The sequence below is a fragment of the Phyllostomus hastatus genome, unplaced genomic scaffold (assembly GCF_019186645.2).
Source record: "Phyllostomus hastatus isolate PE091 unplaced genomic scaffold, TTU_PhHast_1.1 phas_scaffold_39, whole genome shotgun sequence".
Lineage (NCBI taxonomy): Eukaryota > Metazoa > Chordata > Mammalia > Chiroptera > Phyllostomidae > Phyllostomus > Phyllostomus hastatus.
The window spans coordinates 12,471,286-12,486,133 of record NW_025334028.1 but is presented as its reverse complement, the minus strand read 5'-3'; the positions used below and the strand labels follow the sequence as shown (position 1 = coordinate 12,486,133).

The window sequence follows — 14,848 nt, the reverse complement described above, 5'->3', positions numbered from 1 at the left end:
TAAGCCAAGTTGAGTTCAAATGACTAGGCAGAAGTGAGGTAAAGTGTTCAGGTGTGCTGTGCTGGTCACTTTCTCTTAATAATGCTGCTCTGGTGATTTTCTCTCTATTGGAATTATAGCAGCATAAGAGATGATAATGTGAACCTTAATTTAGTAGGTGGAGGCTTAATCATTGCTAATGTGGGTACTGGTATTCTGGCAGTCTCTAGGTGAACCAGAGAACAGAGCACACCCTGGGCTGACTTTGCTTGTTACCTTGCTTTGAGTAGCTTTAATCTTACCTACAGCTCTTTTTTTTTTTTCAACTTTTTTTCTTGGACTGATATTTATTTTTTTGAACACATGCTCATAAGCACCAGAACATATTGATAGTTGTTTCAGGTCTCCTGAATTATATTGGGTAAGGCTTTCTGAGAATTCAAGGTTGGTTTGGAGTATGATTTTTGCCAAGAGACAGTATTGTTGACATATTGTGTGAGTGAAATATATAAAAAGAAAGAGTGAGGGGAGAAGAGAGAAAGAAGAGAGGGAGAAGTCATTAGATTCTGTCTCTCCCAGCCTCACCTCCCTCACCCCTTGAAATGAGTCTTTATTTTGTAAGACCATCATGTTTGTGTACCTAAGTTGCCTTCTTTTGAAGGTCACCACTGTGAGCCCTATAATAACCCTGCAGACTTCTTCCTCGATGTCATTAATGGAGACTCCTCTGCTGTGGTATTAAACAGAGATGATGAAGATGGTGGAGGTATGCACATCTGTCAAGAGTCACAGATTATTGCCTAATTGAGGTACCTGGAGTTGAGCAGTGTGGTAGCTCATGGAAATGTGGCTTTGGAATTTATATACCTACTGCTGCCCTCAGATACCAGCTGTCTTAGTTTGTTCAGGCTGCTGTAACAAAGATATCACAGAGTAGGTGACTAAACAACAGATTTTTATATCTGTTGAGGCACTGCTTCCTGGTTCGCAAATGGACCACCACTTTCTCCTTGCTGCCTCATCACAAGATGGAAGTGGGGAGGAGGCTCTTGAGGCCTCTTTTATAAGGGCACTAATCTCATTCACAAGGGCTCCACCTTCATGACCTAATCACTCCTCAGAGGCCCCACTTTCAAATACCATCACATTGGGGATAGGGTTTCAGTGTATGAATTTTGGGGGGACACATTTAGTGTATAGCACCAGTCAACACAGATTTTGTTGTCCGTGCTGTAAGAATTTTTAATTTAATTTATAAATGGTCATTTATATGACAGTGTCAGTTCTAAGGGGAGTTTACATTAAAAAATATGCTCATGGTTTATGTAGTGTTTTGAGGTAAGAAACTTAGCAATCTATTCATTTGTACATAGTGGAAAACAAGGATGAAGTTTTTCTATTAAGAATTACAACTTCCTCTGGTAAATTTATTTTAAAAGAACTAGGGTACAAATATTATAGCTAGGGAAAGGTCAGTGGGTTTGTATTCATACAGGTATGGAAGTAGTCAGGCTAATTGAGTATTTTTTTCTCTAATGTGTAAAGCAATGACAGATCTAATAGTTTTTATATTCAAGTTAGAATTAACTTGAATAGAATGTAAGGGAGGAATTTAAAGGAGTTCCAGACAAATGGCCAAATCTGTTATTTTATTAATATTTTCCTGTGTCTACTTTTATCCCAAAGCCAAGGAGACTGAAGAATCTTCCAAGAGAGATAAGCCACTCATAGAAAAATTAGCTGAGTTTTATATCAACTCTACCTTCTTCAGAGAAACGAAAGTTGAATTAGATCGACTCTCAGAGGTTCAGAAACAGAAGAAGAGTGTGGCCATCAAGGAGATCACCTATGCCACCTCCTTCTGTCATCAAGTCAGATGGATCTCCAAGCGTTCATTCAAAAACTTGCTGGGTAATCCCCAGGCCTCCATAGCTCAGGTAACCTGACAGATTCTTCTGATAGTGCTGAGAAATGTCCACGTGAGCATTAGATTCTGATATAATCTATTTTAGGATTATGGTTATCTTCTACCCACCCTTCCATTTATTTATCCCCATTCTATTTGGAATATAGAAACAGTCAATTGAACAAACAAAACACAGTTATTATATACAGGAACAAATTTAAGTGTTTTTGGACTACCTAATTAAAATTTTTTATTGCTTTAGACAAGCTGTAATAGATCATGATTTTACAGAAATATTTAAATTAAAAATGGTGAAGTAAAGAATTTTTAAATCACATTTGTGGTTTTCTGGTAGCTGCACGTGTTCATTTCCTGACTCAGTCAACAAGTCCCTGTTGAGCATGCACTGTTAGCACATTGGGGAGCTTGTACACAGCAGTGAACAAAATGAGTAAAAACAAAAATCCCTGCTCTTCTGGAACAAACTTTCTTATGAGGAGAGACAGCTGATAAATTCCTACAGAAATAAAATGTATAGTGTGGCAGCAGGGAAACTGGACTATGGGGAAACTTTAAGCAGAGAAGTGGAGAAAGGAAGAGAGAAAGACGGAAGGAAATGAGAGGGGAAAGCGGGAGAGAGGGAAAGGGGTTGGTTTGCATTCTAAGTCAGGTGGTCAGGGAAGCCTTCACCTGGATGTCAGTGAGTGCACCTGAGCATGGGAGGGGCCACTGCTGTCTGAGGGAAGAGCCTGTGTGCAAAGGCTGTTCCTTATCTCTGACCTTCTGCATTTAGGGGGTTCTGATCTGGGAGACACCAGGCACCTCGGTCAGTTTGCAAGGAACACAAAGGTGGTGAGCAAGCTTGACTTGTGTTCAGTAAGGCTGCTGTTCACTTTCAGGTTAAATTTCTCTTCATTAAGATGAAATCATGTGCTTTTCTTTTTTGGGCTGGAGCTGTTGAGTTGTTGACTATTAATCCTTCACAGGTTTTGTTTTTCTCAAGTCCCCTGTCATACAGAATCTTGGTATTTTCAGTTCATTGGTCCATCATTTCTAAGAAAACAAATTTAGACAGTTATTTTTGTTACTTTTATTACCAGTCATTGAATTTCTGTTGACTAAAAGATGCCCCATAGTTGGCTGTAATGAACCATTACTGATATCTTACTATGTGTCCCATAGTTTTCATACTTAAGTAGTGTTGCCTTCTAAGTGTTAATACTGAGAGCCTGGATCCTTCTATAAGATTTACTGCTAATTGCTTTAGATAATTTTGGTAATTGTAGTTTGGAATTTCTGTCAGAGCATGAGTAGTTTTGTGTACCATCTATCAAGGGTAAATTTTTATACTTTTAGAGTGGATTTGATGTCATTTGGAAACAAGTCTAGTGAATCAGGTCAATCTGATTGCCCACTGGTCACCAGTGAGATGGTGTAGTGGACTTCATTCTGTAGTATGATTTATGCATCATGCTTTTGACTTGGAAAAGAACTCCAATTTCTCTTGTCTCTGAAAGTGGCTTATAAGTTTCATGTCCAAGTCACATATATTGTAGTTCTGGTCAAGTTGTGATTAGAGTGTGGAACTCTTTCTAATACACCACAGTTCTGCACCTTTTGGTGCTAGGCTTCCTTCAGCTGTGAACTCCGGGCCTACTATGTCCAGGTCACATGTTCAGCTGACTTGCCTCTTCAGTGAACTCAATTCCATTGAAGGAATTCCAGCAATTCTCAGAGCCCTGGAAATCTCATAGAATAAGGATAGAAGCTTGCAGAACATTGCATCTCTGTGAGCATCTGCTTAGGGGGCTCCACTGTTAAGATTTGTGAATATTGGAATATGAGCTTAGGTCAAGGGTAGACAAACCCATTTTGTAAAGAGCCAGATAGTGAATATTTTAGGCTTTGGAGGCCATATATTCTGTGTATCATGTAGTCAACTGCCATTTTAGGGAGAAAATAGCCATAATAATACATAAATGAATGAGCATGGCCATTCTCCAGTTAAACAATTCACAGACACTGACATTTGAGTTTTATATACATTTCAAATAATCTGTTAGTATTTGAACAGCACATAAGTTTCTCTCTTTTTTCAATCACTAATAAATGGTAAAAATTGTTCTTCTCTCATGGACTGAACAGAAATAGGTGGCAGGCCCTATTCGGCCTGTGGGCCATAGCTTACTGGTTTTGGGTTTTCAAACTTGACTGTATGCCATTTGCTTCTCTAAATATTTGAACATGTAATATCTATTAAAATCTTTTATGGCGGCTTCTGGCCAAGAAGGAAGCATAGGTAGCTACACTTCACTTCCTTGCACAACCAAAAGAAGGATAACAACCAATTTAAAAGTAAAAAACAAGTAGAACTGCCTGAAAATTGAACTATATGAAAGTCTGACAACCAAGGAGTTAAAGAAGAACATTCATCCAGACTGGTAGGAGGGGAGGACAAAGGCAGCCAGGATGCGAGGAAGCTGCTGGCAGACTGGGTGGTCCCACATTCGAGTGCAGATAAACCAGGAGGAATGACTGAGGAGTGAGACAGACCGTGCAAGCCAGGGTTCCAGCATGAGAAAAGAAAGCCTCAAAATCTCTGGCTGTAAAAACCTGTGGGGACTGGGGTGGTAGAAGAAATACTCAGTCTCATAGGACAGTCCACTGGAAGGGCCCACAGGATCCTAGAACACTGAACTATCAACACTGAACCAAACAAAAACAAAAACAAACTAAACAAACAACTAGAACAGAAACAGAATGACAGGAATGGAGAGCGCATGGAGGGTTATCAGTGGGGAGAGGAAGGGGGGAGAATGGGGAAAAAGGTACAGGGAATAAGAATCATAATTGATAGGTACAAAATAGACAGGGGGAGGTTAAGAATAGTGTAGGACATGGAGAAGCCAAAGAACTTATGGACATGACCCATGGACATGAACTAAGGGGGGGAATGCTGGGGAGGGGTGCAGGGTGAGAGGGAGAAAAGGGAGAAAGAAATGGGACAACTGTAATAGCATAATCAATAAAATATATTTTTAAGAAATGTTTTATGGCTTCCTGATGATAAATCTTATATCTGTAGTGTTATAGCTATGCTGAGGTTTGAACTAATCATTTACTTGAATCAGACTGCTTGTGATAATGCATTTAACAAAAGGTTATACATGGAAGATCTTGAACTGAATAGATTGTCTGTTTAAGAAGAGTTAATGTTCATTTAATGTACTACCTGTTTTCTGATCAAATCAATTTGGAAAATATTAGAATATCTCTTGGAGATTCATTATTTCTATTAGTATATTGAACATTTGACTATGGATCAATTTTTGTAGTGATGGCCATACACATCCCTCAAAGCTTGTCTTGAGAAATATTGGTAAACACACTTGAACAAAGATGCAGTCACATATTAGGGAATTTTTTATTTTTTATTTTTTTCTGTTCAGAACAGAGGCCAGAGACACAGACGGCATCTCCTGTACAGTGTTCGTCTGCTTTTTTTTTTTAATACAAGAAAGAATAACGTAAAAAACATAAAAGCACCTTGTAAAAATACAACAATGTTGCAGAATTAATTATTTTATCAATATGTTTGAAAGCTGACTTTGTAAATACTTTTAGAATTTTGAAACCTTTAGGAAACATCCTAATGATAGTACTGATAATCTGTTAGGGTGAGATATCAAGTTCGAATGCAAAAGAAACAAAGCATTGGGAGTGCCCAATTTTTTTTAACTTTAACTTTGAAGATTCCAAGGTACATACTGGGATAGCTAATGTTTTTATTACTGTTTCTTATGTTTTTATATTTCAATACAATTTAAAAGTACAATAAGTAGAATTTCCTTAAATAAATTATATCCAAATACAGTCCTTAACCCTTCACTTATAAAATGTCGTTAAGAGACATTTTATCAATCTTAAAAAAAGTGATGTACCTCTACTTCCTTATTGTACAACATTCTAGTAGTATTATATATTTTGTGTGTGCTCTAAACATGGAATTTATTTTTAATGTTAAGAGTAAAGATATTCTGCTTTCACTTGACCTCTTGAAATATAACACAGTTATGCATGTTCTGTAGCATGAAGGTTGAGAATGCAGGAAAGAACTCTTAGTCACTTGACTTTATTTTACTCCGCCAATGGCTTTGCTAGACGCTTGCACTGTTCTCTGCTCCATCTGGCATTCCCAGGCCCAGAGGCCTGGACGGGACCCTGAGCTGGCAGAGCCTGGGAGGGCCTGGGAAGCATCTTCGAGTTTCCAGTGGTCTATTTCGTTCTCCTTCAGTCTCTCCAGCACACAGATAAACTGATTTTTATTTTAATTTAGAGGGCAGTCTAATAACATGAACTGTTTTATATTTTCCTGAGGACTTTGGCCAAGTCATTTAAAGTATCTATCTCAGTGGAATGATTTGCTTATTGTAACAATAAATGGTATATAAAGTTTTTACCTTTAATTGAAAATCTTGTTTTGCTTGTCTTTTTATTTTTGAAAAGATAATTGTAACAGTCATCCTGGGACTGGTTATTGGTGCCATTTTCTATGACCTAAAAAAGGATCCCACAGGAATCCAGAATAGGTGAGTACATTTGAATCTTGACTTTGAGAAAGTGCTGTTACTTTTTTCAAAGTTAGGAAAATGTATTAAAAATATGAATTTCAGACAAGTATAGGAAAAATTGAGGAGTAGGATAAGTCAGTAAATTGAAGGTTGAATGCAAGAGTTAATTTTCGTATGTATATAGTGGTAAAATACCCAGAACATAAAATTTACCCTCCTATCCAGTTTTAGGTGTGCAGTTCAGTGGCATTAATTAGTCTCATTGTTGAGCAACCATCACCACTCACATGAACTCCAGAATATTTTTCAAATTTCCAAACTGAGTCCCTGTACCCAATGCACTGTAACTCTGTATCCCCCTTTTCCCTGCTACTGGAAACCACCATATACTTCCTGTCTCTGAATTTGATCACTGGAGGTGCCTCATATAAGTGGATCGTGCATGATTTGTCCTTGGGGGATGGCATATTCCCCTTAGCATAATACCTTCACAGTTTAGTTCATCCATGTTGTAGCCTGTGTCAGAATTTCTTCCTTTTAAAGGTTGAATAATATTCCATTGAATGCATACCCCACATTTTGTTTACCCATTTATTTGTTCATGGACACTTAGGTTGTTTCTGCCTTTGGCTGTTATGGATACTGCTACTATGAACGTGCCTGTATAAGAATATATCTGTTTGAGTCTCTGCTTTAAATTCTTTTGGATATATACCCAGAAGCGGAGTTACCAGATAATTTGGCATTCTATTAATTGTTTTTGAGGAACTTCCATCCTGTTTTCCTAAAGCAGCTGCACCATTTTGAGTTTCTCCAAGCAGGGAGCAAAGTTCAGTATCTTCCCAGCCTGGGCAATGCTTAGTGTTTTTCTTTCTAACAGCCTCCCTAATTGGTGTGAATTAGTATCTCATTGTGGTTTTGATTTGCAATGGGATTAGTGATGGTGAATATCTTTTCATGTGGTTAATGGCCTTTTATCTCTTCTCTAGAGAAATGTGCATTCCAGTTCTTTGCCTATTTTTTAATTGGATTTTTTTATTGCTGAGCTGTAAGAGTTCTTTATGTATGCTGTATATTATCAGATACAAATTTACAGATATTTTCTGCCATTCTCTGGGTTGTCTCTTCACTATGTTGGTAGTATTCTTTGATACACATAGTCCAATTTATCTATTTTTTTCTTTCGTTGCATGTGAGTTAGAGTTACTTTCCTTTCTATTTTTTTTTTATTTGTTTGATGTGAGGAGGTAGATGGGACTCAGTGTTTCCTAACTGTAACATGGAGTACTATCTTGGAAAGAATTAGTATATTTTAAATTCTTCCTGGCCAGGTAGCTCAGTTTTTTAGAGCATCGTCCCCATATACCGGTATCAATGCCAAGGTTGCCCTTTTGATCTCCAGATAGGGCACATACAAGAATCAAACAGTGAATGCATAAATAAGTGGAACGGCAAATTGATTTCTCTCTCTCTTTCTTTCTCCCTGCCTCTGTCTTTCTCTAAAATTGATCAAGAATAAATAAATAAAAATAAACAAATGAATACATTAAATTCTTTAACAAAAAATATTTAGTAGTGTAAAATAAATTCTTATAATTTAAAAGGCAGTTCAGTATCTGCTAGTTTCAAATCATTATGAACATTACTGGACTGTCAGATGTAAAACAACAAGTTCAGCGGAATGTTTCTTGGCCATTTTCATTTATTCATGACTGTATAAACATTCACTTTAAAAATTTTTATTTGCTTCTTTCTTTTTGAAACATTTACTTTTAATACAGCCTGATGCCTAAGTTATTGATTATTATTTTTATTATCATTTTGGTGTTAAAACAATTACTTAGTGTCTATGGACTCTGTTTTGGGGCTTGTACACTTGGGTTTACATTTTTTAAATGCTCTCTTAATTTTGTGTCATTTAAATAATGTACCACTTCATCTCTTTTAGTTTCCACTCAGGTCCTCAATGTCAATTAAATTGTGTGGCTGTGTAACCAGAAAAGACACTGGCGTTCGGGCTGCCTGTCACTACCAAATCCAATAAGCAGTGACAGCAATTGAATCTTTTATGGGCGCTTTATTCAGATGGCCAGCGATCCCAGAACATGGCGGGTTCATACCCTAACAAACCATCTTCCCCTTCTCTTTCCTGGCCAGATCTTTTATAAGGTTGGGGGAGGACAAACAAGGTGTGGTGAAGGCTTTGAAATTCAGGGAGGATTAGGTGAGTGAAGCTGCAGCCTTCCTGTTCTCGGCAGTTAGCTGTTCCCAATTGGGGGGGGGGGGGGCAGGGTTGGTTACACAAAAGGCCCAGAAGCCTCCAACATGTCCCCAGGCAGTAATCTCTAGCCAGTGCCCCAGAAGGTTGGCTGCTTTTCCCAGGAACCAGGATGGGCCTTATCTGTAGTGTCTGAAACAAAAGCTTCACATACACGTTACTTGCTAGACTTACAACGTTTTACCTTAAGCTAAAATTTTCCAAGTCTTGAGTCCCCTATCAGTTGTGCAGGGAAGTGCAACATTGTTTTGGGGATGTGGGCATTCTTTCATAAAATTTGTAGTTCCATCAAAGTGTAGATGAATTGAGTACTTTCCTTTTAGACCTTATTTTACTGACAGGGAAGCATTAATAGTCTTCCTCTTTGTACGTATGCACAAGATAATTTTCCTTTAGGAGCATGATTTGCTGTCTTTTTGAGCGCACAGGCAGTCACGTTGGCAGTGGGTTGTCAAGGACAAACACAGGTCCTTCTCATGACTGTGAGATGAATGTGTACGATGTGTTGACAGAGCTTTCCCTCCACTGCCTTTCACTTACTTGGTCCCCTCGTGTCTTAGCTCTTTCTTTACTCAACTGTGACAAACTGGCTAAGAAAGGTTTCTAACCATTGCAAGTTTTGACTATTTCTCTGTTCATGCTTTAAGATGGTACTTGTATTTTCATTAGTTAAAGTTAAAGGTGGTGGCATTTTTATGACCTTTGTAATCATCACTTTGGCTGCCATAACAACCACAGACTGAATGGCTTAAATAACAGATAACCTGTTTTTATAATTTGGAGGATGTGGGTGCCACCATGCTGGGTTCTGAAGAGGCCCTCCTCTGGCTTTCTGCTCCCTGCTGAGTCCTCAAGTGGCACAGAGAGAGCCCTGACATCTCTTCCTTGTCTTCAAGACACTGATCCCTTCCTGAGGGCCCCACCCCCATGACCCCATCTAAACTTAACTTCCTTCCAAAGATGCTACCTGTTAATATCTTCACATTGAGTGGTAGGGCTTCAACATAGGAATTTGGGGGAGATAGTTCAATCCATGGCAACTGTGAATTTCAACCTATGTTATATAGAGTCCCAGGGACCCCACTGGGGAGACTCTGGGGGGAGACCTGAGGGGACTTGTACTTCCCTCCCCTCACTGTTTTAACATGAACCCTTGTTCAATGTCATGAGATATCACTTGAAAAAAGAGTTTTGCAGGTAGAAGATTGATCTAAGGATGCTTGATTGATTGCAGTGCTTTTGTTCTCTTCTCTCATTGCAGAGCTGGGGTGCTCTTCTTCCTGACAACCAACCAGTGTTTCAGTACTATGTCATCTGTGGAGCTCTTTGTGGTTGAGAAGAAGCTCTTTATGTGAGTGTGTCTCTGTTCCGGGAATGGGGCTGTCCAGTGTCAGGGTTATTGGTCAGACCAGTCACATACTGAAATGGGCCACAGATTGGTTCCTGGGGATTACTAGGGATCATTGAGAAAAAGCAGCCAGGGGGTGGGAGGGGAATCATGAGCATAAGGGGCCTGTGACCCAGGCAAAAGGAGTTTCAAGATTAAGGCATAGCCTCATATGCGAATGGTACAGAGAATGGAAGCAATAGAGGCTGAAGAGGAGCTTTTGTTCTAGCAACTAAGAAGTCATGATGCCTTTCACATAAAAAGGTTTTGGGACTTTGTAGAGAAAAAGTACCAGGTTAAACACTAAACTGAAAGTGAGGATGTAAAGGTGACAGAGAATATAGAGCAAGCTTATCCCTCAATGGAAGGGAGAATGGAAGGAGCCAGAAGGAAGCGTGAAATAAAGTGCAGGCTGGTTTGGTTTCTGTGTTTTTCAAAGTTGGAAGGGATTTTCCCATATGTACATGCTTGAGGGAAGGCATCATTACAGAGGGAGAGGACGAAGACATTGGTGCAGGAGTTTGGAGTCGCAGGAGGAGGATGTCAGGAAGAGGAGGGATCTAGGTCCTCACTGGGGAGCAAACAGGATGTGATAGCTGACAGGGTCTACAGTTGGGAGGCAGGACCACTGAGGGAAGATGTGCCACATTGTTTTTCCATCACGAGAATGGAAGAAGTGAAAGGGGCTTAGTGTTCCGGGGCTGCACTGGGGGATGTTGGGAATAACACCACCTTCATAATCAGAAGTGGGAGAAAGCAAAGTCCCTGGTGACCACTGAGATCAGCTACAGAGGTGCTGCCTTTCAGGGAAATCCAGTGTTGGAGGGGAGGGAGGAGATTTAGAATGTGTTCACCTGGAGTGGAGGTTCTGAGGGCAAAGTGGGCGGCCTTAGGAGGGAATTCTACAATGAGAAGAGGGGTCATCGCACAGAGCAGGTTGGGAATGATGTGTCAGGGGAGGCGAGGCCCTGAGATGGTGCCTGATGCTGACTGGGTGAGGGTGGTGAGTTAACCTGGGGGATGTGGAAGCTGTAGTTGTTAGACCCCTGGTGGCAGCAGATCTATGGAGCAAGTGGCTTAATCACTGGGTCTGTGCCTTCCTAAACTCATGTGGGATTTGTGGTGTGAATTTTTGTCTTTTAGGCATGAATATATCAGTGGGTACTACAGAGTGTCATCTTATTTCTTTGGGAAACTGTTATCTGATTTACTGTCCATGAGGATGTTACCAAGTATTATATTTACTTGTATAACCTACTTCTTGTTAGGTAAGCAATAAGACAGAAAGTGCCTGTCTGTAATGTTGGATGTGAGGGGAAGCTGATTTCTTTTTGCAAGAATGGTTTTGGTTCTCGAAACTATAAAACAAACCATGAGATAAGGAAGTGTCTGTCTATTGTGTACACTCTGAAATAACTATTCTCTGAGTACATTTATAGCAAGACTTTTCCCACACTAATGTTTATACCTTTTATAAAATGATATGTTACTCAGTGATGGTTTGTGTCATATACAGACATGCAAAGAATTCATAAGTAATTGAGACTTTGCTGGAGGAGCTGGAGCTGTGATATTTATTACCTATGTATTTATGTTCTTATGTGTGTATGTATACACACACATATATAAACTGAAAGATAGCAACTTTGGGGGTTTATTGTTTTAGTAAGAATACTTTTTTAGAGCATGAAGACAGATTCATGGGTGCATTGTGTTAAGGATTCTCCCCAGGCTCTCTGCCTTGGAATTTACATATATTTCACTGTGTACACATACATGGACACTAGTAATATACATATTTTTGAGAAAGTACCATAGGAGAAGGCACACTGATTGAGTTTCAACTTCCATTTTACAAATGACGGATGTGTCTTAAAGAATTAGGCACACAGCTCGGATCATCAGGCTCCTGACTAGTGTCCCTATGTCTGTCCCAAACTCTTCAGAGTGTGTGACCCGGAATGGTGCCCACTATAGTTTGGAAGGTGTTTCCTGAATCCCCAGGTCTGTGGTACTTTGTCTGAGAGACCTGCGTTCTGCAACCCTCCCTCAGACAGTGGAACTGCTGGGAGGTTGCATCATCCTGATATTCCCAATTTCCTCTCTCCCACAGTTAGAGCAAACAGTGAGTAATGTGGGGCTGTCTGGGTGAAAAGAATGTGCTCTTGACAAGTTCCCTTCTCAGGGAGAAGGCAGCAGAAGTCTGGCCAATGTGATGCTTCCAGCCCTCATCCCAGGCACTCAGCAATTGTCAGTAATCGCACAACAAGGAGCACAGGTGTTACATGAACAAGTGCTCGTCCAGTAGTATAAAAAAGAAAACTGAATGATAACTCTATGCGGTCATGCGAGGGGACAATGAAATCCGTGACTCAGGGTGATTGGATAAAGGGTGGATTTTTCATTCTGGTGATTGTTTCTTAAAATATTTGCACAATAAACAATGAATCCCAGATACACAGTGACCTAGGTGGTTGGATTAACCCCCTCTTTTCTTCCTAAGGATTGAAGCCAGTGGTGGAGTCCTTCTTCATCATGATGTTTACCCTTATGATGGTGGCTTATGCGGCCAGTTCTATGGCTCTGGCCATAGCAGCAGGTCACAGTGTGGTGTCCATAGCAACATTTCTCATGACCATCTCCTTTGTGTTTATGATGGTGAGTGGGAACTGTGCTTCTCTGCGTGCGAAGTCATTATTTCCCCTCTTTCATCCCGGCAAGTTCACCTGTGAGGTAAAACTTGCTTTGAGGATCCTTTCAATGGGACTCTTAGCTTTAAGGAAGCCATCTATTAAAAGATGGCTTATATTAGAGAGTGTACCAGCTTCTTCTCTACCTTACCCAGCCTTTTTGCTACTGTTCTAATTTGATTACTATAACTTTAGTTAATATCTTGTTACATGTGAGAGTTTCAAAGATGCTTCTTGGTGGCCTATAGTGAAACCTTGGTGACTGGGAACTTCAAAATCAGAAATATTTCAACTGAAAGATTCCCTCATGGAAATGACAGGTTAGTTGCCTGACTTCCATGCTGGGGTTGGAGAACCGCTGGCTTATTTACCCAGCAGGTGAGATGGTTTGTTTTGATCAAATACTTTCCGAGGGAAAGGCTGAGCTCCACAGGAGGCAGAACAGTATGTGGCTTGGGTGACTATCTTGGTTCCTCCTATATTATGAAATGAACTGTTTTAAAAATAGTGAAATATTCCAAAGTCCACACAGCACTAGGTCCCCTCCTTTCTGGGTTCTTGACATTTGCTTATATCAATATATTTCTTATTACCCTTTTTTTAATGGTTATTTAACCCTGTTCGCCTGTGTCCTTGAATATTGCATGTACATAGATGAATGAACAGGTGAAGGACCCAGTTAGCACATTCAAGTAAACAGGGATACTTAGTCTATTTACTAACTATATATATTTTTTCTGTTGGAGTAGGAGTAGATGTATTTAAAAGTTTGTAAATAGCACACTCTTGCCCTTGAAAACGACCTATCTGACCATTATTGTGAAAGTGATAAACCTTGCATATGTTTCCAGTAGTGTCATCCAATAAATAAAATGTTGTTCAATATATAAAAATGTTTTTTTGATGTATTAGATACTTTGATTTGTTATTATTTAATGGTTTATATAGAGAGCTTTGAAAACACATGTAAAACCATATATCACTGAGAGATGTTACATGGGAACACTTTGATGGATCGGAAACATGCATTCCCACAGCATCATTGTCACTGTCTTGCCCATCCCCACAGGGTGGCGGCCAGTTAGGGGGCATTTTGTAGGAATCTCCTCTCACGTAGCCTCGTCTTGCTGGAGTGGTCCTTCCTGGGCTCTCCATGGCAATGTTGCTTTTGGTCACTTTAAATGAAGGTATCAACCACATGTTATGCTGCAGTTTGTCACATTATGTCTAGGCTTTGGGTCATTTTAAGCATGCATTCTGAACCCCAAATTATTCCTACAGTCATGTGGATATAGAACACAAACCCGTGTCAGTAACACCACCTACCATGTTATAGAAGTATAGAGGGGCGTGGGGTGCTCAGGATGCGTTCTGCATGTGTGTTGGTGGGAACGTGTAGTACTTGCAGTGTTAGAACAGTCAGGACTATGGACCTTCCACTGGGTGCTGTTACAGACAAAGGAAAAGCCTCGGCAATTAAGGATCTTCTGATTAAATGAAATATGGATATATTGTCATTCCTTTTAAACCACAAACAGTGTCAGCTGTAGAGAGGAATACATATGCAGAGAGGATGCAGTAAGTCTTTGGAGTAGTGGGAGGAATTTCAAGAAAGAGTTGGCCTTAGAAGAAATGTTTATAAGGTTGTAGGGACTTAAAGAGGGGAACCTCCAGAATTCTTCATGAAATCACTCCACCAGTTCTGATGTTGCATTTGCTCTCTGTAGATTTTTTCAGGGCTGTTGGTCAACCTCCGGACCATTGTGCCTTGGCTCTCGTGGCTTCAGTACCTGAGCATTCCTCGATATGGCTATGCGGTAAGTTCTCCTCTCCTGTCCCTGTGACTAGGTTACTGTTCCCACACTAGGAGCAATCAGAGTAAAGCCTGACAGTCTCATGTCCCCAGACATGAGCTGTGGAGGTCTCCCAGGAATTTCCTTTCAGGAGCAGTGAAAAAGGACAGTTTCCTGTTAAGCCTTGGGTGAACTTGGCTTTCCAGTCACACTGTTGTGTGAGGGAGGTGAAGGGTGGGGAGAC

The 14,848-nt window shown here is 40.0% G+C and overlaps 1 protein-coding gene across 5 annotated transcripts in view; it reads left to right on the top strand.

Moving 5' to 3' along the window:
- The window catches only part of LOC123806799 (broad substrate specificity ATP-binding cassette transporter ABCG2), a 123,976-nt gene that overhangs the window by 106,029 nt on the left and 3,099 nt on the right, over positions 1-14,848 (top strand). For 4 of the 5 annotated variants that reach the window (XM_045820140.1, XM_045820141.1, XM_045820139.1 and 1 more), the window contains 7 exons: positions 641-745; positions 1,666-1,916; positions 6,392-6,474; positions 9,996-10,085; positions 11,265-11,389; positions 12,625-12,779; positions 14,539-14,628. In XM_045820140.1, coding sequence (XP_045676096.1) covers positions 641-745; positions 1,666-1,916; positions 6,392-6,474; positions 9,996-10,085; positions 11,265-11,389; positions 12,625-12,779; positions 14,539-14,628 — 899 coding nt within the window. The remainder of the gene's footprint in view (positions 1-640; positions 746-1,665; positions 1,917-6,391; positions 6,475-9,995; positions 10,086-11,264; positions 11,390-12,624; positions 12,780-14,538; positions 14,629-14,848) is intronic. The other variant, XM_045820142.1, reaches the window with a different exon arrangement.